The sequence below is a fragment of the Carlito syrichta genome, unplaced genomic scaffold (genome assembly GCF_000164805.1).
Source record: "Carlito syrichta isolate Samal-C Ts95f unplaced genomic scaffold, Tarsius_syrichta-2.0.1 Scaffold305694, whole genome shotgun sequence".
Taxonomy (NCBI): Eukaryota; Metazoa; Chordata; class Mammalia; order Primates; family Tarsiidae; genus Carlito; species Carlito syrichta.
The window spans coordinates 43,512-68,019 of NW_007249790.1; the positions used below are offsets into that span (position 1 = coordinate 43,512).

The window sequence follows — 24,508 nt, forward strand, 5'->3', positions numbered from 1 at the left end:
TACTTATTTACAGTCTTATGGGGAATAAAAAAGCACACGTTAAAAAAATGACCTGGAAGATTGGAAATTAAATCCTCTGAGTACCTTAGCAAAGCCCGACTTTTTTACATCATCTCTCTCCTGACACTAAAATCTCCACTGATCCAGTAAAACACATTTGTCCCTAACGTGAAAGCCAGCCTGGGGCAACAGTGTGAGACTCCAACTAAGAAAACATAACAAAAACAAAACCCCAAATCCAACCTTATAAACAACAAAAAATCAGGTTGTCTGAAATGCTTAAGACAAGATGGTTAGCACAATTTTAACCAGATCCGTAACTAGAATCTTGGTAAGAAATGTGTCTAGGTAGAGATGACAGCCACCTATTCAAGTGACCAAACGGCCCCAAAACACAATGGTGGCCTCAGCAGTGGGGACTGTGTTTCTAAATGCACCGCATTTATCAAACAGCTCAATGGCAGGAGGGTCGGCCCTGAGGGTTTCACACAAGTCTCCCCTGTGTCAGCAGACATCAAGAAACCAATGTGTGAGTTCGGGCGCCACCGGGCCGAGGTAAAACGTTATTTACCAAGTTACTCTTTGACCACAGTTTAAAATCCAAAACAGCCAGCCCTGGGCTGAGGAGTTTTTACCCGGGAAAACCATACTGGCACAACAAATACACGTAAGAGTGGGCAGAGACAGAGCCTAAGAATGGCATGCCCCATCTGGCAGGTCATCACCCAGTTCTGCCACACACAGGCCAGGGGAGCTCCCTGGGCTTCAGGTTCATCTGCCCCGCGACGCCTACGCGGCCCCCAGAGGCCCCTCCACCTGCTAGCTCAGGCATCTACAACTTAAGTGGAAGTCTGGTCCAACGTTGGTGTGAGAGGACCACAGAGAAAGCCTCTCAAGAGGCCCCCTCTTCAACGCCAGAGAGGAAAGAACGCTAAGCAGACGGCAGCAAGCAGCTCCTCAGAAAAGGTGCCTGCGCAGAGGAGTCCGACTCTCCTTGACCCGACTCCAGGGCTCCGCACCTCATCACAAGACGCACTGAGTGGCCACGTCCCAAGAAAAGCCACAGCAGGGAAACATCGTTACCACCCCGTACACCCACGGGGGAAGCCGCTCCCTCCTCCAGCCCAGCCTCGCCAAGGCTGTTGTTCTCTATTGTTGAACAGGATGTCATGAGCCTGCCAAGTGCACCCACAAACCTGCTCATTAGGTGCACCGATACTGTTTGCTTTGGAACCACTTGCCAACACAGGAATGCGCCGGGCAGAAGAGTGAGGAAAGGCTACGTAGTATGTGTGAGTCCAGATGAGGGCACGATTCAGGTATTCCAAGGACGCACAAAAGTGAGGCTGAACAAACAGGGAGCCCCAGGAGGGTCTGCTTCCGGGCAGGCGTCTCTCTCCCCCTTCCCCTGCAAAAACTTCCTGCCCAAACACTGCACACGGAGCTCTCTTTCAAAAAGAGACAGACTACAACTGGCTCCCAGAAAAGGAAGAGCCTTTGTAAGGCTGCTGGCAAATCTGGGGTGGATGGTTCTCTCATCACAAAAGTCAGGGACAACTTTAGGCCAAGCCATCCCACACTCAGCTTCTGCGGGGCTTCTTCAGACGCTGCGTCCACATGGGCAACCACGGGAAGCAGGGCAAGAACACAGCTCTTCCCAGGTTGTTCCAGCTCTGCTGAGGGAAACCGCATCTCAGCACCTTCTACGGGAGGCAGTTCTACATTTTACAGCAAAGCAAGCTCTTTCTTTTTTAAGCAAGGCTGTATAAGGGTTGACTACCAGGAGATATCTGAAGCTCCGTGTGTCCACAAAGCTTCAAGAAGGGCAGGAAGTGCCAAGCAGAGAACAAAGTCCACGGCCCAGTCCTCAGGGACAGGGAGTTATGGATTGCAATGACTTGCAAAATGACAAAGACCAGTTCAAACGGCCAAGTGGATTGGGAGGAGCCTCCAGTCCTTCAGGACAAGCGAGACACTTCTGGAGTTTGGCCCAATGGAAGAAGGCAATGGGGCTTGGACTAAGTTTGTGGGGAGGCCTTCTTTTCCAGTAAGATCACCTGACAAAACAGATTTTAAAACGAAAAGGAGTACGCCCAGTTAGAACTCACATGCGATGGACTTTTCCACAAGGCCATGTTCCTTTTCAAGAACGATGTGGGAGGGTGTTCAGTAAATGTGTGCAGATGGGACGTGGTGACGGGGTATGTCAACTCGAGTGGGCAGAGCTCTGTGTGAATAAGTTCAACGTCCTGCGTGCCATCATCACCTCTTGGAAGAGGGGGATTTCTTTGGAGCCTCGCACACAAAGAAAAACTGGCAAGCGATGCTCAGCTGGTACCTGGGAAGCCCGCACTTTAAAAATCAAGCCTTCGAGAAGAGCAGCCACTGTGCTGTAGATGCCTCCACGCACACCAGAACACCTCCCGAAGGCACCCCTGGGGCGAGTGGGCGTTGCTGGCCAGGGCGGCCGAAGCGTCCACCCGAGAAAGACCACAAGGCAGGCCCGTCGCCTCACCCTTGTGTACAAGACTGCAGCACTGCTTCAGACTTCTGCTATGCACCTCTCTCTTTGAGAATATTTTAAATTCCCTCAACTAATCAGTTTGTGTTAAACACTTTGGCGTATTTTTACAAATGCACATCTACTGGGGTGAGCTGAACCCAACGCAAAGCATTTACGGAATGCTGTCCTAGTCCATTCTGTGTTGCTAAAACAGGATACCTGAGACTGGGAAGTGTAAAAAGAAGAGAGGCTTATTTGGCTCGTGCCTCTGGAGGTTGGGGGTCCGAGGAGCATGGCCCTGGCACCTGCCCGCCACACGGCAGAGAGCGAAAGGGATGCTGAAGTGGGTGGAAAGGACAGAACAGGGGGGCAGCCTCGCTTTGTGACAACCCCCTGGCCAGGGAATGAACCCCATCCCTCAAGAAAGAGATTCATCAATCACCTCTTAAGGCAGCACTCCCCAACACCACCACATTGGGGTCCATGCCTCCCTGTGAGTCTTGGTGAGGAAAAACCACAGCAAAGGCCTGAGAGGCGGAGGGTATGAAAGTCAGGGTCAAGTATAACCTCCTTTAGAGCACCCCCATTTGAAGCCAGGTGTGGTGGGTCATGCCTGCAATCTCAGAACTTTGGGAGGCCAAGGGGGGAACACTGCTTGAGGCCAAGAGTTCAAGACCAGTCTGGGAAACATAGTGAGACCCCGTCTACTAAAACAAACAAACAAACAAACAAAAAACCCAAATGGCATAGGGGTCATAAAATCTTGAAGTGTAACGTCTTCTATGTGGGAAAATCTATGGGGATGACTTGCATGCCACACGAAAAAAATCAAGAAAGCCAAATAGATTAGACAAAAAGGATGGAACTGACTTAGGACCGCAGGTTTATTGTGTAAGTCGCATGTTAAAATGCATACTATGTGTTTTTGAGATAAAAGTGTTAATGCATTTGTGTTCTCAATGCATTTCAAGATTCAGACATGGCATCTTCACAGAGATGCTGAAGGCGGATGGTCTCAGCAGCGCTAGGAAGGCGATCTTCATAACAAGAGAAGGCTAGCGATGTGTAGAGAGTCGCACAAGAGTCAACTTAAGGAATAAGAAAAATCAAGTCCTGGGTCATTTTGTGAATTTGTGTGACTTTTCTGCTTTTATATGCATTGTTTTCCTTTAAGTCTTAGAGCAGTTTCAGCCCAATCTTCTGGCCTGTAATTCGTAAAAGTTAGAGCCCTTATGTCCTATTCTCAATCAAGGAGGGCAGATTTGTCATTTGTTTCTTTAGGATGTGAAATTTTATCATCGTTTCATCAAAATGTTTCTCTTTCCTGAAGCTGTGCTTTCCTTGTAGTTTAGGTGAGTGAATGAGGGGTCAGGCTTGAGCAAAGCAATTTTACCATTCAGTATCTTCTTTCCCTATTGCATTTAAAATCTTGTAATTTGGATTTTAGGGTTTTGCTATTTAGGTTAAAGAAAGGTATAGATTTGACTTGTGTTTGAGGAGAAAGGATATCTCAAGGTAAAACTGTCGGCATTCTCTTCTGAATGGAGGGGAGGCTGGCACGGTACAAGAAAGAGAAGTTTTCCTGTGCAAGCCTCTTCAGGGCAGACCTCAGCATCATGGGACCCTGGCAAAGCTGACCTGCCCATGGCCAGGGGCTGGAAGCTCCATGGGCTTCCCTGTCCCTGTGGTCCTTCACAACATTCCTGCAGCTGCTTTACAGAAGAAAGGTGTACCTTTCCCTGACTGCAATCTAACCACGGCTCCAAGAACCTCCAAGGGAGCAAATAAAGGGTCATTTCAGAATAGCAGTTTTGGGGGAGGCTTCTTTAATTTTTTCAAATTAATTTTAGGAGGTATACTGCAAAATGCTTTGAAGACTACAGGTACAGAAGACACACTGATACATAATGAAAAAAGCATGGGCTTTGGAGCCAGATGTATTTGGGTTCATATTTTGGCCTTATCTCTTGGGCCAAGTTAATAGCCTTCTCTGAACCTAGGATTCCTCACTATCAAAATGTCGAAGAATTAAGTGAAAAGATGCGTACATTGCTAGTGCTAATGCTAGTAATATCAGTGTCATTCTCCTACAATCCCCACACATTCTCCACATCTGCCAGAAATAGGGTTAGAAAAATCAGCACTAGGAGTGTAATTTTAAATTACACATTCATGAAGCCTCCTCCTGCACAAGGATTAATTTAATAAGGAAAAGTGAGCATGAAGGAGCCGACCAGCGTTCGATGTGTGGTCACAATCAGATAAGCATGTTAAAACCAAGTTCATCCTCGTACGGGAGGGCACAATCAGAGCTTCGGCATTCAAGGCAGAGCTCCTGCACAGTCTTAGGAATCCCAGACTTGTTTCGCACAGCACGTGACAGTCGTGGGTGACAGAGCCCTTCCCTGAGCCCAGGCCCAGCCCTGCACCTGCCTCACGTTCAAGGACTGTCCAATGGCCTGTGTGGCCCCAAGATGGTGACCCGTTGTGAGCTGGGAGCTCGCCATGTTCATGGTGTCTCCAGAACCTAGCCCGGTGTACTCAGATAATGTGCTCAATGAATCACTGCTGCAAGAACAGATAAATAGCTCTCACGCTCGTGAAATGTCTTTTGCTGAATTGCAGTGATGCTATTCAAGTGATATTTGGGCCTAGAAAGATATTAAGAATATTTCTGAGGAAATAGAGTGCTGAATTTAGCAGGATGGCCAAGGAGATATGGTAACCAATTTACTAAAAATGTCATTTCTAAGATTTTTACCTACAGATTTTAAACTCATTTTATTATAGAACATTTCAAACATATTCAAAAGTAGGAAAAACAGTGTAAGAAATCCCTGCATACCTATCACCTGGCTGCCACAATTATCAATATGCAGCAATCTCTTTCCTCTACACCTGTCCCCTCCCCCACCATCAGACCATTCTAAAGCAATCCCAGTCATCATATTCCTTAATCCAAGAAGATTTCAGTTACATGCAAATTTTAAAACTTACTTCACAATTCAAGTTTCTACAATATCATTTATTTATTCAACCCATCTTTATGGGCATGTCTTGAATCAGAACTTGGTGGTAGTTTTTTGGGGTTTTTTTGGTAGAGCTAGGGTCTTACTCTGCTGCCCAGGCTGGTCTTGAATTCCTGGTCTCAAGTGATCCTCCTACCTCGGCCTGTTAAAGCGCCTCAGTATTTGTGAGTACAATTATCCTGGAATAAACTTTTTATGAGCGTTTATTGTTGCTTTTTCCTCCCAGTGTAAAACCGAGCACCAAGAGAAAGCTCAGCAGGCTCTCGAAAAGGATGGCCACGTGCCGTTCCAGGAGAGCTGGCCAAGGTTCCTGTGCACATGAAGGGAGCCATACCTCACCAGCGAGGAAGTAGGACCCTACTCGGCCACACAGTCCTTCCCACCAGGAAAGGCCTTGTGAGCCCATGGGTGTGAAAACCCGCTCCTCCACCTGTGACCACAGCTGCTTCTGACTGTGACTCATAATCACATGGAGTCTCTGAAGACACAGATTTGGGGATTTTTAGAAAGCCAAGTCATACCAGAGACTTCGATGTGCAGTCACAGGGAACCACCTCTGCCCCAGGCAAGAGACGTGTCCAGGAACCGAGTCCGTAAACATGTGTGACAGCCAGGTGCCCAGAGCTTGTTTCCTAACAGGATTCTCCCACTTCAAAGGAACCAGGGTTCATGGCACCGAGAGCTGCTTCTGGGATCAGGGCAGAAAACATATTCGATGAGCTGGGGAATGCCAGAAAGGAAGGAAATGCTAAAAACAAAAAACTCTTCCCCAAACAAAAACCCTACGAGGACACTGTCAAGGGACAAAGGAGCCCGCTGGGAGCCTGGACAGCCAACGCTGGAACAGTCTGAGCAATGCAGCCCAGAGCACACAGCCAACACCTAAGTCCACGCCAGTATGACGACAACTGGAAAAGTCAGTGGAAAGAAGGGACAAAGCTGCTGTGCGAGAGGATTCCAGATCATTTAGTACACGCTTGGCCCCGAGGGAAGGAACACTCTCCCCACTCTGTGGGTGTGGGCGGCCCGCGGTGACCTCCTTCTAAAGCGCCCAGGACGGAGGGGAGGAAGAGCTGCTGTGCCAGTGGGAACTCTGGGGCCGCACTGCAGTGGTGAGTCACAGCGGCAGTCCGTGCCATGGCATCCTGTGCTGAGACCATAAGCCCGTGCATTCGCTAGAAAGATGTGAGGCACATCCCAACAGAGGGAGGCAATAGAACACCTGACTGGTACTCCTCAAAACCGCCAAGCTTGTCAGAAACAAGCAGTCTGAGAAACGGTCAGAGCCAAGAGGAGTCTAGGAGATGTGGCAACTAGAGTTGCGTGGTATCCTGGAACAGAGGAAGGGTACTGAGTAAAAACTAAGAAAATCAGAAAAAACCATGGACTTCAGCTAGGAACAATGTATCAATATTGGCTCATTAATTGTAACACACATGCGGTGCTAAGGTAAGATGCTAATAATAGGGGAAGTGGGTGCATGTTATATGGAAGCTCTCTGTACTATTGTCATGATTTTTCTGTAAATTTAAAATTATTCCAATAAAGTTTATTAATAATTGTCAGTTCAGCTTTGATTTCAGAGTCACCTGTTCAGGTGGATGAATTTTTAAATTTTAATAGTTTTTTTTTTGAGCCAGAGTCTCACTTTGTGGCCCAGACTGGAGTGTAGTGGCACGCTCCTGGCCACCGCAGCCTCAACCTGTTGGGCTCCAGCGATCCTTCCGCCTCAGCCTTCCAAGGAGCTGGAACCACAGGCATGTGCCACCAAGCCTGGCTAATTTTCTGATTTATTGTAGAGATGAGGTCTCGCCAAGTTGCCCAGGCTGGTCTTGAACCCCTGGGCTGAGGCAATCCTGTCACCTCAGCTTCCCAAAGTGCTGGGATGACAGGCATGAGCCACCACGCCCACCCTAGACTTTGTTTTTTAAGAACAGTTTTAGAATTACAGAAAAGGAGAGCAGACAGAGCTCCCCTATCCACCCCACCATTATCCCCCCATCCACCCCACCAATGTAGCATCATGAGTATGCTACGTTTATTGCAATTAGCGAACCAATCCTGACACATCATTACCACCAGAGACCTCCTCTAAAGTGAGGTCTGTCTGTGTTGCAGGGTTCTGTGGGTCCTGACAAATGTTTGCTGTCACGGAGACTCCACTGGAGCATCACACAGAGGAGTGTCAAGGCCTGAGAATCTCCTGTGCTTCACCTGTTCCTCTCTTCCCAGGCCTGAACGCGTGGCAGCCACTGATCTTCTCGCTGTCTGTAGAGTTGGCCTTTTCCACATGCCACCTAGCTAGGCTCGCCCAGCATGCAGACCTTGCAGGCCGGCTTCTTTCACTCACAGCGTGTGTTACGCTCTTCCATGCCCTTCTGTGGCACAGTAGCTCACTTCTGTCATTGCTGAATAACGTTCCGCCATATGGATGTTCCAGGAAGTGTTCATTCATTCGCTTGGTCAAAGACATCTTGGCTGCTCTCCAGCTTGTGGTGACTATACATAAAGCTGCTGTAAGCAACCATGTGCATGTCTTTGTGTGGACATAAGTTATCAGCTTGTGATATTTAGAAATACTTTGTTTAATCTCCAAATATTTGGGAATTTTCCAGGGCATCTTTCTGTTATTGATTTCTAGTTTAATTTCATTATGGTCTAAGAGCACACTTCACATGATTTCTACACTCTTAAACTTGTTCAGATGTTTTCTATGGCCCAGAATGTGGTCTCGTGGTCTCTCTTGGTAAATGTCCCATGTGAACTTGAGAAGACTGTGCATCCTGTTGTTTGATGAAGTAGCCTGCAGAAGTCAGTCCAATCCACTGCATGCTTATTGACTTTCTGCCTGCTGGATCTGTCAGTTATGGATAGAGGAGTCTTTAACCACAAAAGGGGACTTATTTGTTTTTCCTTTCATTTCTGTCAGTTTTTCCCTTATGTATTTTGACTCTCTGTTCATACACATTAAGGATTTTTATGTCTTTTTGGAGAATTGAGTCCCCTTTATTCTTGTATGAATGACCAGTATGATCTCTTTAAATATTCAACAGAATTCACTGGTGAAGCCACTTGGCTTCTCTATGGGAAGATTTCAAAATACAAATTTCTTTACTTGTAAATCTGTTCTTATTTCTACTTCTTTTTGAGTCAGTTTTGGTCATCTGCCCTTCTAAAAATATGCCCATCTTATCTAAACTGCCTAATTTGTTGGTATAGACTTGTTTATAGTGCTCTTTTTGAGTTGGACTCTCACTCTGTCGCCCAGACTGGAGTGCAGTGGCTGCTCCCGGCCACCGCAGCTTCGACCTGCTGGGCTCCGGCGATCCTTCCGCCTCAGCCTTCCGAGTAGCCGGAATTACAGGCGTGCACTACCACGCCTGGCTGATTTTTTGATTTATTGTAGAGATGAGGTCTCGCTGCCCAGGCGGGTCTCGAACCCGCGGGCTCAGGCAATCCACTCACCTCAGCCTCCCAAAGGCGCGGGATTACAGGCTGAGCCACCGAGCCCAGCTTTTTGTAATTCTTTAAATCTCTGTGCCCCTTTTTATGCCTAGTTTTGGCAATTTGTGTCTTCTCTTAACTTTTTGATCAGGCTACCCAAAAAATTGCCAACCTTGCTGATCTTTCGAAAAACAATCAATCTGGGCATTCTATTTCCCCTTTCACTGACAGTCTCTCGAGGCTTTGCTCCTCCCTCACTTGCTCTGGTTCAGTTGGCTCTTCTTTAACAAGTTTCTTAAGGCAGAACTTTAGGTTATTGGTTTGAGAACATTTTTCTTTCTTCTTTTCTGATATAACGTTTATAGTTATACATTTTACTCTAAGCACTGTTTTAGCTGCATTTCAGATCTTTTCTATTACATTTTCTTTTTTTTTTTGAGTTGGAGTCTCACTTTGTCACCCCGAATGGAGTGCAGTGGTACACTCCCGGCCACCACAGCCTCGACCTGCTGGGCTCCAGCGATCCTTCCACCTCAACCTTACAAGTAGTTGGAACTACAGGCGTGCGCTACCACGCCCGGCTAATTTTTTGATTTATTGTAGAGATGAGGTCTCGCCAAGTTGCCCCGGTGGGTCTCGAACCCGCAGGCTCAGGCAATCTACTTGCCTCAGCCTCCCAAAGCACTGGGATGACAGGCTGAGCCACCGAGCCTGGCCTCTATGACATTTTTATTCATTTCAAAGTATTTAAAAATTTTCCTTGTGATGCCTTCATTTATCATGAGTTATCTGGAAGTATATTATTTAATTTCCAAATATTTGGACGTTTCCCAGATTTTTTCCTACTGTGGATCTTTTAATTTCATGTGTTAGAAAACATACTTAGTATAGTTTCAGTCTTCCTTTTGAGTTGGAGGCTGGAGTGCTATGGCACGATCGTGGCTACTGCAGCCTCGACCTGCGGGGCTCAAGCAATTCTCCCACCTTAGTCTTCCAAGTAGCTGAGACTAAAAGTACACACCACCACACCTAGCTACTTTTAAAAAATGTATGAGAGTGACACGGTCTCGCCATGTTGCCCAGGCTAGTCTTGATCTCCTGGGGTCAGGCAATCCTCTCACCTCAGTCTCTAAAGTGCTGGATTACAGGAATGAGCCACCACTCCTGGCTTAGTTTCAGTCTTTTAAAATTTCTTGAGACTTGTTTTGTGGCCCAGCATAGGAGGTCTGACAATTCAGTTTGTGAACTCATCTCAGAAAAAATGCTGAATATCACTACGGTCACCTTTGAAGTACTCCCCTTGGGAAGCTACACACTGATAACAGCACCTAGTCCACCCGTCAAAGCAATGTTGGAACTCTTTCTGGAGTGGCCATCAGAGCTGTCATCGCGAGAATGTCAGAGCTTGAATTGGAGCAACAAACACACACTAAATTTCTTGTTAAACTTGGCAAGAATGGAAGCGAAACCAGTACGTTAGACCAAGTTTATGGGGATAATGCCATGAAGAAAACGGCAGCATCCAAATGGATAAGCATTTTCTGAGGGGAGAGAAAGCATCGCTGATGAAGAGTGGTCAGGACGCCCAGAAACGAGCAGAAGTGATGAAGAAAACATTGCAAAAACCCATTGAATCGTGTGCCAACATCGTCAGCTGACCACGAGAAGCACAGCAGACCAAATAAACGTCAAGAGAGAAACAGTTAGGAAAATCTTGGCATGAGAAAGGCGTGTACGAAGATCGTTCTGACGGAGCTCTTGCATCACAATGCACCAGCTCACACAGCACTGTCTGTGAGGGAGTTTTTAGCCAGTAAGCAAATAACTGTGTTGGAACACCCTCCCTACTCATCTGATCGGGTCGCCGATGACTTTTTCCTTTCCCAGAAGATAATGGGAATATTGAAAGAAAGACATTTTGATGACATTCTGGACACCAAGAGTAATATGATGACAGTTCTGATGGCCATTCCAGGAAAAAGAGTTCCAAAATCGCTTTGATGGATGGGTTAGGAGCTGGCGTCAGTGCACAGCTTCCCAAGGGGAGGACGTCGAAGGTGACCGTGATGGTAGTCAGCAATAAGGTATGTGGTAGTTTTTTCTGGGATGAGCTTGCCAACCTAGTTGTCAGACCTCATATCATTTACTCAGTTGGAAGCATGTTTTCAGTTTAAATTTTTATTAAACTTTGTATTGCAATATAATTCACATACCTTTTAAAGTTTGTAGTTCGCAGACTTTTCGTGTAGTCCCAAGACCATGCAGCCACCTCCACGTTCTGGTTCTAACAGCTGCTAGAGACAGCTGTTCCCATCGGCGGTTGCTCTTTCCTCCCTTCCCCAAGCCCCAAACAGCCACGCATCTGCCCTTTGTTGCTATGGGCTTGCCTCTTTTGGGCGTTTCATACCAACAGAGCCACAGAGTTTGTGGCCTTTGGGTCTAGCTTCTTGTGCTTGACGGGTCTTCTAGGTTAATGCGCGTTGCAGCGCGGTGCAGCATATTAATTAACGTGCAGCGCGTTGCAGTGCAGTGCAGCATATTAGCACGCAGCGCAGGACTTTCCCCTCTTCGTGGCTGAATGATGCCCTTGTCTGGATGCACCACATCTTGCTTGTCCATTCATCCGCTGACAGGAGTGCAGCTTGCTTCCGCGTCTGAGTTACTGTGAGTGCCAACACATGTGAAAACTTTTATGAGCATTCGTGTACAAGCTTTTGTGTGGTATGTCTTTTTAAGAGGTACCTGATCTCTGGGCTACGAACTAAGTGCCTGCACTCAGGAACTGGAGGCTGGACTTGTGTGTGCACCTGCAGGTCCATGTGCTTCCGTCTACCTTTCTTTTGGAGGGCCAGCCCAAGTTCCTGAATGTTACAACAGCCTTGACGTGAGGAAGAGGCGGACAGGGCTGTGCCAGCTCTCAGCATCTTGGCTCCGCCCTGCATGCTCCAACTCTCCCTGGCTGCAGCCTCACCTTCTGTCCTGAATCACAGGGCAAGCCCTGCAGGGTGGAAATGACCATGACACTCACGCCCCAAGAAGCCAGTGCGCGCGCACACACACACACTCACAGTGGAGGCTCTGTTACACTTTTGAGATGAAAGGAAAAATGATACAGATCATCTTGTGACTCAAGAACAGCAACAGTGAAAACTCTGATTCCAAATTACGGGGGGAAAATATCATCCATCCATCAACGGATGCGATGATGCCCAAATATGGCTTCGTCAAAAAACAGCCCCACATAAACTCCCACTTTCTCTCCTCTGCGTCCTGAAGCCTTCATGGCTGCGCTGCAGTCAAACGTGGAGAAAATGCGTGGGGAAGCAGAGGCCGCTCACCAGTGTCCTCCAGTTTTACTCTAGTGCTTGCCCGTCAGGCCTTCCTCGGAGATGGCGATTGCCCATCGCCTGGTGCTTGGCTCTGAGAAGGTCTGAGGACTTTTCCTCCCCAATCTTCACTCTAGAAGTGACTCTGAATACACTCCACTACCTCACAAGGCAGAGTTAGGCAATGTGTCTGTGCAGCTCTGTTATCTCATTCTGGACAAGGCAGTCAAGTAAGGGCTGGAAACAAACACAGGACACCCAAAGGTAAAGGCATTCTCCAAGGACAAGGGAAACCGGACCCAGTGGGAGAGACAGCACTTGCCAAAAGTGGGCCTGATCTGGCCAAGGACAACTGCATGTGACAGGTTCAAGTATTCTTTATAAGACAAGACATTCTGTACCTGCTTGTTGCAATATCCTCAAAAGGGTAGAGGATCTCTCCATTGTTACAGATTTCGCAGATGAACCCCTTCTGGCTACAAAGGCTGCAGCTGTACACATGTGAGGTGGCAAATTTAATGACCTTGCCCAAGAATGGAGCCAGCTTTCCCTCTATCACCTGTGGAAAGAAATGGGACAGGGAAGCAAACACATTGAGAACAGAAGTTGCAGACACGGGAAGGGAAAGGAATTCCTTTCCTTTACACAACAGGACAACCTCTAATTATAACTTCTCAGTAGCTCTGAGGAAAAAAAGACAGTGTTTTCGCCCCAAAGAACTTTCTGGTTTAAACCAGTGGAGGTTGGAGAATGAAGATGCTGACACTTCTTTGGTATTCCTCTTTCTCTGTCGGTGTGGCATCGGGGATTGAGGATCAGAAATGGGAGTCTGACTTTCATAGCCCAACTTCACAGCTAAGGTGTGGTAGGTTTCCCAGAAAAGACTGAAAACATGCAGAGTAAACACAAATGTAGAAGTTTATGTTGTAATACCTTTTTTTAAAAAAAATCAGAGTCTCATTCTGTCGCCCAGGCTGAAGTGCAGTGGTACACTCATGGTCACCGCAGCCTCAACCTGCTGGGCTCAGGTGATCCTTCCGCCTCAGCCTTTCAAGTAGCTGGAACCACAGATGCATGCCACCACACCTGGTTAAGTTTGCTCGGTCTTGTCAAGTTGCCCAAGCTGGTCTTGAACCCATGGGCTCAGGCAATCCTCTCGTCGCCGCCTCCCAAAGTGTTGGGATTACAGGCATGAGCCACTGTACCTGGCTAATAATTAACCTTTTCTCTGATAAACTAATGGGACAGTTTTTTCACCAGCTCCCCCAAGAACATATAGCAAATGTAGAAAAATGGGTTCCTTTTACTGCTGGTGAGAATAGTATAGAAAGGCTGCAATTTGGCAGTCTAAAAACCTGTAGATTTTTTTTAACTCACAGTGGTTTTTTTTAGAATAAGACAACTTAAAAATCCAGATTTTGACTTCTTTTGAAAAACCAGATGACCTAGCACAACGAGGCCTGACTCCCACACAATGACGACCCTGGCCCTACCTGGTGGCCGCAGTCCACCGGACAGCTGTCTCCACCGGTCCTCATGTCACGAAACTGCCTGCCTTCTGCGGCTGCCTCACTTGTTGGCCAGCACGTCCCTGAGTTTGAGACCCATGGCCAGTCGGATCTCTCCTCATTCAACTAATGCCTGTGGGCTTTGAAGACGTCAGCACTTCACATACCAACAAAGCGAAATCTTTATATCTCTCTCATTAAAATGTATGCATACACATGTTGATTTTAATATTTAAAAAACTAGAGATTACATTTAATTTGGAAATAGCTCAAAATAACTAAAAATAGCTGGGCATTTTCTTTCAAGTGAATATACAGTTAAAATTACAATTTTACATAAAAATAACATCTGAGGGAAAGGTAGTGTAAGTCGTATCTAAACAGACATTACAGTGTCTAGGTGAATAAGCAGCGGTGACTGGCAATACCAAAACAAAAGACTACAAAGAACATAGTCATGTCTTTCATAAAAAATGACGCCATATATAATACTGGAGATAAAGACTACAGTGGTTTTTAAACATCATGGAACACTCCATGGCATCTTAGAAATGAATATAACAATGGTTAACTTTAGCGAGGAATACATGTCAGAGAAACAAGTCTACCACTTTGTACATGGCTGTATTTTTTGCATTTTTAAAAAACACTTAGTATGTATTACTTTTGCACTGAATCGCAGAAAGTGAGTTAAAATTCAGGCTTACTTCTTTGTAAGAGTGAAGTTTTTCTCTTAGTAAAGCAGATAGAAATTATCCTAGCTGTTCTTCTGAGTCCAAGACACTTTCCACCATTCTTCAGCGACTCTCCTTTCCATTACCTTTGGGAGGCCCTAGGCAGACTTCTTTTTATCTGTGTTCTCTGAGGAGCCACTACCTCCAATAATGGAGAAACCAGTAGGTATGCTCCTAATGCCAACACACAAGGCTTACTCGCTAAGAAGTAGCTACTGTGAAGTCATCCACCCAGTCACCCACCAGTAAACACTTCCACTGTGTCATGGGGTTACTTCTAAATTGTGGTGACAATGCATCAGCTGGGTTTGGCTTTCCTCATTTTACTCTTCCCTACACAGCCAGGGTTAATGACACACTGAAAGAGAGACACTAACAAACTAGTCTGTCTAGGGGAGGACCATCAGGACACGGAACAGTGTAGAAGCCAGGCGAGCAAAGGCTGTTTGGAGAAACAGGATGGGAAGAGAAAACCTCAAGAATGACACGAGCATCATTGTGGAGCTCCTCTAAGGCTTCGCTTTTTCTCCATCTAAGAGATTTCCTTGGGACAAAGTGTACGGACATTTTGAAGGCTCTTGGAAAATGTCACCAAATTTACACTGCTGGCAATGTAGGAGCTGTTTATATTTATTATTGAGGTTATTTCAAGCTTAAACTTTTTTCTTGTTAGCTACTGCTGGTATTTAGAATATACTGACATTCACATACTCGTACATAGGACTGTATTACTGAATTTCCATCAGTGCTCATCATTTTTAGGTGATTCTTTTGGGGTTTCTGAAAGTGATAAACTGGTCCCTTCCTTTCTAATATAACACTTTTCATTTACGTGTCATGTCTTCCTGCATCACCCAGGGCTCCTAAAGCAAATTTAAATAATAATGATATTAGTAGCCATTCTTGTCACTTCACTAAGAATCAAGTCAGAAATTACGGAGCTTACAGTAAAGGACTCAATTTCTCCATCAAGCATATACATCCTGTCATTCATCACATTCCATTGATTCCCCTTCTCGCTCTTTTCGGTTATTGAGACACACTTCACACACCTTGCAACTTACATGTTTAAAGTCTACAATTCAACAGTCCTTAGTTCACTCATGGAGTCGTGAAGCATCACCACAGTCAACTTTGGAATGTGCTACCAACCCTTCCAAAATCTCCACAGGCACTAGTTGTCACTGCCATTTCCCTCTGTCCTGCCCTCTATCAAGCCCAAGGAGCCAACAATCTATTTTCTGCCTTTATAGACTGCCTATTCTGTGTATTTCATATAAATGGAACCATACCGTTTGTGGTCTTTTGTGACTGGCTTCTTTCGATTCGCATAAAGTTTTCAAGGTTCATGTCGATTTTCTTTTCAATGCCTTCAGTGTAAGCCTCTTTTTTCTAGTCTAACCTTGATGCTTATCACCCCCCTCTAGGTTAATAAAATAATCTCCTAGTTTTATTTCTGAATGCTGATCTTGTTCCTTTGATCCATCCAGGATATTAATCAGATTTATTCATTCATTTAGAATCAGGGTCTCACTCCATTGCCCAGGCTGGAGTGCAGTGGAACGATCCCAGCTCACTACAGCCTTGACCTCCTGGGCTCAGGCTGTCCTTCTGCCTCAGCCTCCTGAGTATCTGAAACTACAGGTGTGTACCACCATGCTTGGCTCATTTTTTTTTTTGAAGAGATGAGGTCTTGCTATGCTGCCTAGGCTGATCTCACACTTCTGGGTTCAAGCAATCCTCCCACCTCAGCCTCCCAGCGTGTTGGGATGACAGGTGTTAAGTCACTGCACCTGGCACATATTAATCAGTTTTAGATGCACTTTGGTCGTGTATCATCTTTTCCCTCAAGTCGTCAGTGAATTCTTAGTTTATTGTGAATCAAAACTGCTCACTCCTTCATTTCATAAAACAATGTTGAGTTATGAGGTCCCAGATACTGCATACTCGCGTGAACTGGTCAAACTGGAGCTTACCTTTTGTCTGGTTTGCAAGGGTCTCTGTAAGTTGATTCCACACCATCGATCCACACCCATTTTCCTTTTTTCAACACGCATCTTCTGTTGGGAGTGAGTTTTCCTCCAGATTGTGCTCACTCTCGCTCTGCGCCTTCGCCATGTCATTCCCCTCTCTGGGGCTTTACTCTTCATTAGGCTTGTTTAAATTTCATGCCAGCTTCAAGGCCCAGATCTATTCTGGTCTGATCCGTAAAGCCAGTTCTTGTGCTTCTCCCTAGACATCTACTTTTACGTCACAAACTTCAACACAGAACTTGATGCTGTTTTGTGCTCTCTGCTTCACTTAAGCTGTGACTGTTCTGCATGTCCAACTGCAGATCGAACACTTTACAATGGTGCCCTCTGACCATTAAAAATGGCCACTTCATGGCGCAACCCGAGAGAACAGCAACTGCCTGCGAGCAAGCAGACTGAGCGAGCGTCACACTTGTTTTAAACACCCGTCCTGCCCGGCACCAGGGCTCCTGCTGACTGGCTGAGGGTGCCCATCTGCCTTCTCCCTGCCTTGGGCTGTCCTTGCCAATCATCTGCCGTGTGATTTGGAAAGTGGCACAAAGGGTGCAGGGGCCGGTGGGAGCTTGCTGTGCAGGGACTCTCGGTTTCTTTACACTTGATGAAGCCACCTTCCTCTTTGCCAGCCCAGGTTCACGGCTATGTTCCCAATGGCTGAAGCAGCTGCCTGGAAGACTTTCTTCCAGAAAAGTGAGGTGACAGTCTCAAGCTTATTTTAGAATTTATAACATTCCTTTAAGATTATAGGAAGGAAAGCTTTACACTTAAAATCTTCCAGGGATAGATACATGAGAAGGCTTAAGTCTCACCTTTGAATACAACTACGAGTAGCACTTAGAACAGAATCCAGCCACTCGGGTCTGGTCCAGAGGCGTCTTACCACGAAGAGGTGGGCTCCTGGTATGATTTCCCCTGGAGTACTTTTTAAAAAACAGATTGCCTGATTTACTTCCGACAACTGCTCGAAAGGGAATCAGTTGCCTTGCTTCCCACTGTCTCCCTTCCACCACGCTGAGAGCCAGGTGCCTTTTCCCCAACTTCCTAGCCATCTTGCTCCTGGTTAGGGCCACTTTCCACACACGCCAGGAGGATGGTGGTCTCAGACAAGACGGAAGCCTGAGCAGCGTTCAGTAAGTCCTCTACCTGCAAACCTTCAAGCTGTGAATTTTCAAAGATGCGAACATGTGTTCGCACATTCAATCACCTGTTAGTTCACGTGTCTGGCGTACATTGTCACATGTGTGCCTCCTCTACAAGTGGCTGTGCTTTAGTGTACTTTGCTGCACAGTACTGTATGGAGCACAGAGTATAGTATCTTTATTTCATACCCAAGATATCTGGAAGCGAGCATAAAAGCAGCAGTGTCGTGGGCTAACTTTGCTGGACTTATGGATGTGCTCTCTGTGCGGAACGTGTTTGTACGTAGGCAACGTACTATGCTACCACAGGTTTGTTCCAAGGAAAGACGAGAAAAGGGTAGCCAGAATGCCACTGTGCCACTGGACCTGGAATATGACTGTGGGTGGAGCAGAGCCAACGGGCTTTCTGGCCAACAAGCGCACGGCCCTGGGGAAAGTCCACCGTCAGAACTCTGTTATGTCAACCCCAAACGGGTGTGCCACCCAGGAGCGACAGTAGGCCTCAGGGGGACCACGCATGGGGAAAAGTCCCACAAGCCATGTCCCAGGCTCAAGTTGATCCACGGGACTCTAGTATCACCAAGACCAAGCCAGGACTGAACAGAACAAAGTCACAGACGGACCTCCTCAGTGAAACCGGCCCAAGCTTGTTTTGAAAAACATCTGAACACAGTCATTGCTTCCCAACAGTGTGGGGCGTTTTCCCAGTGGGCAGTTAGCTGGGCTCATTACGGAGTCTCCCAGAGAGGCCGGCCTCGCCGAGCTTTTGCGTTCCACCAGAACTCAGGGCCTCGGGCATTGGGAAGATGGGCAGAGGGGGAAAGCAGGCCGATCTGAGGCAAATCTGGCTCATCCGCACAACAGCTGCGAGACCTTGGCAAGTTACTTAGCCTCGTGGGTCTCAGGTTTTCCAACAGAAAAACGAGGATAAAATCTACCTCACAGGGCAGAAGGTCTGACTTACAGCAAGTTATAAATAAATAAGTCTATTATGAGCTTCTCTTAATCCAAATAGAAATTTTCTATTATTAAGACTCACTCCTCCTTTGAAATACTTGAGATTTACAGCAGGCAGGGGGTGAAGGTCATCTGCCACTTTTTAAAGGCAACAAATCGTTCTTCTGTTTGGAGAGGAACTAGTGGAAATCAGCGTCAAGCAGTCAGACTCATCTTGATATGGCTTAAGTAACAGAACAGGTTTGTGCAAGCACACTTACTCTTGCCAAGGCCAATATGCTGGCGGAAGACATTTACCATATTTCAAACTTGATCTGAATCACTCATGTAAGATAACATCTTAGCAACACTCTGGAAATTGTCTTACTCCTTCCTGCTTGTACTTAAATTAGTCACAGGCTAATGTAACTTCATAACAACCCCCAGAAGTCAAAAGGACACTGTATCTTTAGCATGAGAAAACCGGTGGCTTTAGGAAAACCAGGTGGTCATCTGAACATGTCACAAGTGACAGTGAAATAGGCTTCTGAGATGAAGTTTGGTTATCGGGCCATTTATTTTCCCCAAAGTGCATGTCTACGTGAACAGAACCATGGCAAGGTGATTAGCAGGAAACGGGCAGCTCTTCCCCTTCTCCTCACCCCTGCACTCAACATCCTTCTCCTCTCCAGGCACCACACTGCCCTGCTGCCTAGAGAAAAGGCAGATGCCCACAGCAGGACAAAAGAGTCTGTTTCTGTTTTCCATTCAGCTCGACTCTTTGTACGAAGGAAAGGACTAGTCTGATTTATTTACTTGGGGAATTCGTATATATGACTGTTCCAGGGTGTTAGACCGACTGGGCGTTCAAGAACGCACACTTCATTTGTAACTTAAAATCGTGTGGTCTTACTGCACTGAACAAGGACAAAATGTAGCATCAAGCTGAAGTCTTCTGCCAGATTTTGCTATTTTCCACTTCTGCAATCTCTCTATACATTATTTTCACTGCCGTTTTCCTTTAGTACTTCTAGAACTCAAGACACTGTCAAAATATCACCTTTCACCATCCAGCCCCTGACGCCATACCAAGTATGTTCACCCGTCCTGTGTGGAGGCAGCCCATGAAGGCTGCCTGGCTGAACTTCCCGCTCAGGGACACACACATTTTCTCCCTTCTTCTATTCTGGTCAAGATGGTCAGCATTGGAATTTGAGGCTTATGGCTTTCTTGCAGACTAAGACAACAGACTTTATTTGATTTACTTTCTTGCAGACCAATCAAAAATTACAATTAAGTTAAAAAATAACCCAGTGCTGCCTTCTCCAAACCACAGTTTCAGAAACAGCTGCTTATTACTCTTGTGTGGCACCGGGAAATTGCAGTGTCATATTCAAGGCTGCAGCCAATAGAAATCTGTGGGACTGGGAACGGGCATGCGATTCTCTTATGCTGGTGACCTTCACTCCCTTGGCACCACCACAAAACTCAAAATCTACAGGGGGAGGAAGACAGAGCACCCATAACTTGGACAAGAATAAACTAAAGAAAAGGTTCTTTCTCAATGAATTTCCTTGTGCATCAGCTAATTCCTTCCCTCTAATTTATCAAGTCACGTTCCATTCAAAACAAGCTTCCTCAGCTATTGTGTAGCATCTAGATTCTGGACAATGTCAGGAACACTTTGGTGAAGAGATTGCTGCACTTGATGAGAGACCCCTTCTCTCAAAGTCTAACCAAAAGACCCAGTCCACACTGAGCAATGCCACCTGGGAACAAGCTTGAAGAAAGATTGCCAGAATTGTCACATACATTGTGAGATAACTTCCAGCGTAATGTAGTTCGCATTTGCTTGGCTGGATGGCCACAGAAGGCTGTATTTTGTCTCAGTGCCATTTCTTGGCATTACTAAGTAGGCAGAGTGACGTCTAGTGACCTAGGCCAGGGGAGCTGGTAGGAAGCTGGGAAAGAACAGCCTGTGGATTCTGCTCAAGCTTCAAAATCCTAACACACCATGAGAATATTCTGAATCCTCACTCAATTCTACATTTTTCTCCTCTTACTCGCAAATCCTTAAAAACAAAATAAAAAGCATACCACCGAAAGTTATACTGATTCCTATTGCACAAAGTTGATGAAAATCCCATTTTTCCATAACGAACCTCCAAGCTCCTTATGGCTCAGCGCTGACTGAGGGTTTGCACATAAACACAGAGGTGCCTGGTCTTTAGTTAGCTACTCCCCACCCTCCCCTAGCCACTGTGGGATGCTCTCTCAGGACCTAGATTTTGAGTAATCAAGCACTTCTCTGAGAGTGGATTGGATGCCACTGACTAGTACTAATCTGATCCTCTCCCAAAGGCGACAATTTCTACTTGGACTTTGGAAACGATGTGATGATTTAATCTGGTTTGATGTAACTGGGTAGATTTGTGGGTGGCCATCACCAATTCCTATTAAATTACATTTCGCTTCCTACTGGAAACTAAGTCTTAGGGAATAAAAGATAAAGGAATTTCCTTTTTTTTTTGCAGGTTTTTAAAAATTGATATATAATAATTGTACATATTTTGAGGGGCACATGTGATAGCTTGATACAAGCACACTATACATAATTAAGATAAAGGAATTTCACTTCCAGTTTCCTTCAGTGGTTGCAATGGCAAAGATGAGCCCAAGAATGCAAATATCTGATTCAGAAAAGGGTACAGGATAAGGCCTACTTCAGACAGTTCTGCACAAAGTGCCTCAGGGGGCAGGGTTTGGTCAAACCACAACTCTGTGGGACTTAGCAAAGCACCTGCAAAGAGCAAGTGCAATGATGGGGCCCAAGTACCCGAACCCCAAATCAGACTGCATGGTCGGATGTAGGTGTGTGTGCCATTTACACGGAAAACAGATTAAAATGCTTAAGTCAAGACAGTTCGGAAAATGCTCATTTTCCCAGAAAAGGCAGAATTGTGCTCCTCTGTGGAGTCAATTCGTGTGTTTGAAACACATCTGATTCAGGGCTCCGCTAGTCCTCTGGGCCCTAGTTCTGACACTGCTGACTCTGGAGCAGTAAATGAGGAAAGCCCTCAGTGGCCTTTGTAGCTCAGTTCCCAAAATTAACAGAGGAGAAAGCCAAAGCCCAGAGAGATGGCACCACCCACAGATCTGCTACCATCTTCAAAACACCCTCCACCCCTCCAGAGTGGCCTTTCCCAGGAATCTGTGGCCCGAGTGCAGTCCAGGTTCGGGTCAGCCCAGGAATCCCGAGATCGCTGTAGCCTACTTGACCCACCCTGTAGCAATGGAGAACTTCTGAAACCGACTCAGTCCCTGCACGGGAGCAGGATGCAGTCTTGGTCAGTCCAGGTGTGGACCCATAGTCTTGATCTGAACCAGGGCTGCCTTTGGCTTGCAGGAAAATAACACATTTAGTCCTCATGGGAAGCTCGCTCTCTCTCTCTCTTTGAGTGAGAGTTTCACTTTGTCACCCAGGCTGGAGTGCAGTGGCATGATCACGGTTCACTGTAGTCTCAACCTCTTGGGCTTAGGCCATCCTTCCAGTTCAGCCTCCCGAGTAACTGGAACCACAGCCATGCACCACCACGACCTGCTAGTTTTTAAAATTTTTTTGTAGAGGGAAGGTCTCGCTATGTTGCCTAGGCTAGTCTCAAACTCCTGGGCCCAAGCAATTCTCTTGCCTTGGTCTCCCAAAGTGCTGGGATTATAGGTGTGAGCCATTGCTCTCAGCCGAAAGTTATCTTAAATGATCACATCTCACGTCATTTTCCGAAATACGAAGATGATCTTGAGTAGTGTCTTACTGGCTGAACTACTAGGAAATTAATAAATGATATAACACGAAATTCTGTGCCCAAAATGGACTCACCCAAAACTTAAATCCTAGCCTATTTACCAAAACTAGAGAAGTAACTCTATTACAGGGAGAAGGAAGCACAGCTGGAAAAAACAAAGCACAACAAAGCAAATCCCTGTATGCATATATGTGGGAGAAACAGAAGAAATACAGCTTTTCAGAGGAGACTTAAAACAGGCCAGTGTGAGGCATTTTCACAGAAAACAACAAAAGACTCCACGTTTCAAAGGCCCAGAAGAGAAACAAAAGCAATATTACCTGATCACACAGGGGAATGAACCATAAGCGTCAGGAGAGACATAAAAGGCCAAAAGCAAGAAAGCGACGGGGAAAAGGGTGGAAGGACGAACGAGAAAAAGAAAAAGAAAAAAAAGGTTACAGGTGCTCACGGAGAGAGACCTGAGGCGGGAGTTAGAAATCTTGGTTTCTATTTCCAGCTGTGTCTCCAGCAAGCTCCATGGCCTTTTTTGCTTTTTTATCAGTCACTTAACCTTCTCATATCTCAGTTTCCTCATCTACAAAACAAAGCGATTCTGCTAAGTCACTCAAGCTAGACAATCAATAAGGATCTCTTTCTTTCTTTTTTTTTTTTTTTTGAGTCGGAGTCTCACTCTGTCACCCAGACTGGAGTGCAGGGGCCGCTCCCGGCCACCGCAGCCTCGCCTGCTGGGCTCCGGCGATCCTTCCGCCTCCGCCTTCCGAGTAGCTGGAACTACAGGCACGCGCTGCCACACCCGGCTCATTTTGACTTATTGTAGAGATGAGGGCTCGCCAAGTTGCCCAGGCGGGTCTCGAACCCGCGGGCTCAGGCAATCCACTCACCTCAGCCTCCCGAAGGCAGGATTTCTTTCAATCTGAGGATTCTAAAACTTTGTGGTTAGCCAACAGGGAAAACATCAAAAGAAGCTGGTTAAATAGTCCCAAGAATGTAGAAAGGGAATATCTGGGAGACAGACGACAGGCGCGTTTAACCAGACCAATCAGAAGAATCTCCAGGAAATTTCCCACAGACGTGACACGACATTTCCAATGCTTGCACTGCTGCTTGCCAGTGTCACTCAAGGCCTTTTAGGAATCACCTTCTCACAGATGTGCAGCCAGATGTCAGTCTTCCCAAAGACCTCTGCAAATCCCTTTCTTTCATCAATACATTGCATTAGTTAATGTTTGGGTAGCACTTCAGGGAGGAAAAATACAATATAAGTGCTCAACATTATTACTGCTTAACAGCTTTTATGGGTCCAGCCACACCTGAGACCAAATGAGAAATGAAGTGAGTCCCTGGCTCGAAGGCTGTGATCTAACAAATTGGGGAAAAACAGACCCACAGACAAACTGAAGTCAGTGCTCTTTGTCAGTTGCTGATTGTGCTCGGTGATTTTTAGTCTTTGCCTCAAGCTACTTGGACACAGCACTGATTATGATTTCACACACCCTTGTTCTGAAATATCTGTTGTGTTTATGGTGTCTGTATCCTGGGCATCTGCACACCCAGCACATGGATTCAAATATGGAGGAATTTGGTATACAATAAAGGTGGGGAAAGCATGGTGTTGGGGCTTCTAGTTAGCCATCGGGGAAAAAAATAAGCCGAACCCCTAACTCGTCTCATTAAAAAAGTGTATTTCCCAATAAACTGAAGATTTAAATATTTAAAAAACCATACACATATTCTTTAAATTATAAAAAAGTATTAGAAAATATTAGAAACAGAGTTTTTTCCATTTACGTGGGATAAATATTTTATGATCTTAGAAGCTGTAAAAAAAGATAAATCTGAAGCCGGGCTCAGTGGCTCAGCCTGTAATCCCGCGCCTTTGGGAAGCTAAGGTGAGTGGATTGCCTGAGCCCGTGGATTCGAGACCCACCTGGGCAGTGAGACCTCATCTCTACAATAAATCAAAAAAAAAAATCAGCCGGGCGTGGTAGCGCGAACCTGTAATTCTGGCTACTTGGAAGGCTGAGGCGGAAGGATTGCCAGAGCCCAGCAGGTC

At 46.1% G+C, this 24,508-nt stretch overlaps 1 protein-coding gene across 1 annotated transcript in view; it reads right to left on the reverse strand.

Annotated features, from left to right (window-relative positions):
• The window catches only part of PLEKHM3 (pleckstrin homology domain containing M3), a 161,872-nt gene that overhangs the window by 14,143 nt on the left and 123,221 nt on the right, over window positions 1-24,508 (reverse strand). The window contains exon 6 of the mRNA XM_008062403.1: window positions 12,704-12,861. Coding sequence (XP_008060594.1) covers window positions 12,704-12,861 — 158 coding nt within the window. The remainder of the gene's footprint in view (window positions 1-12,703; window positions 12,862-24,508) is intronic.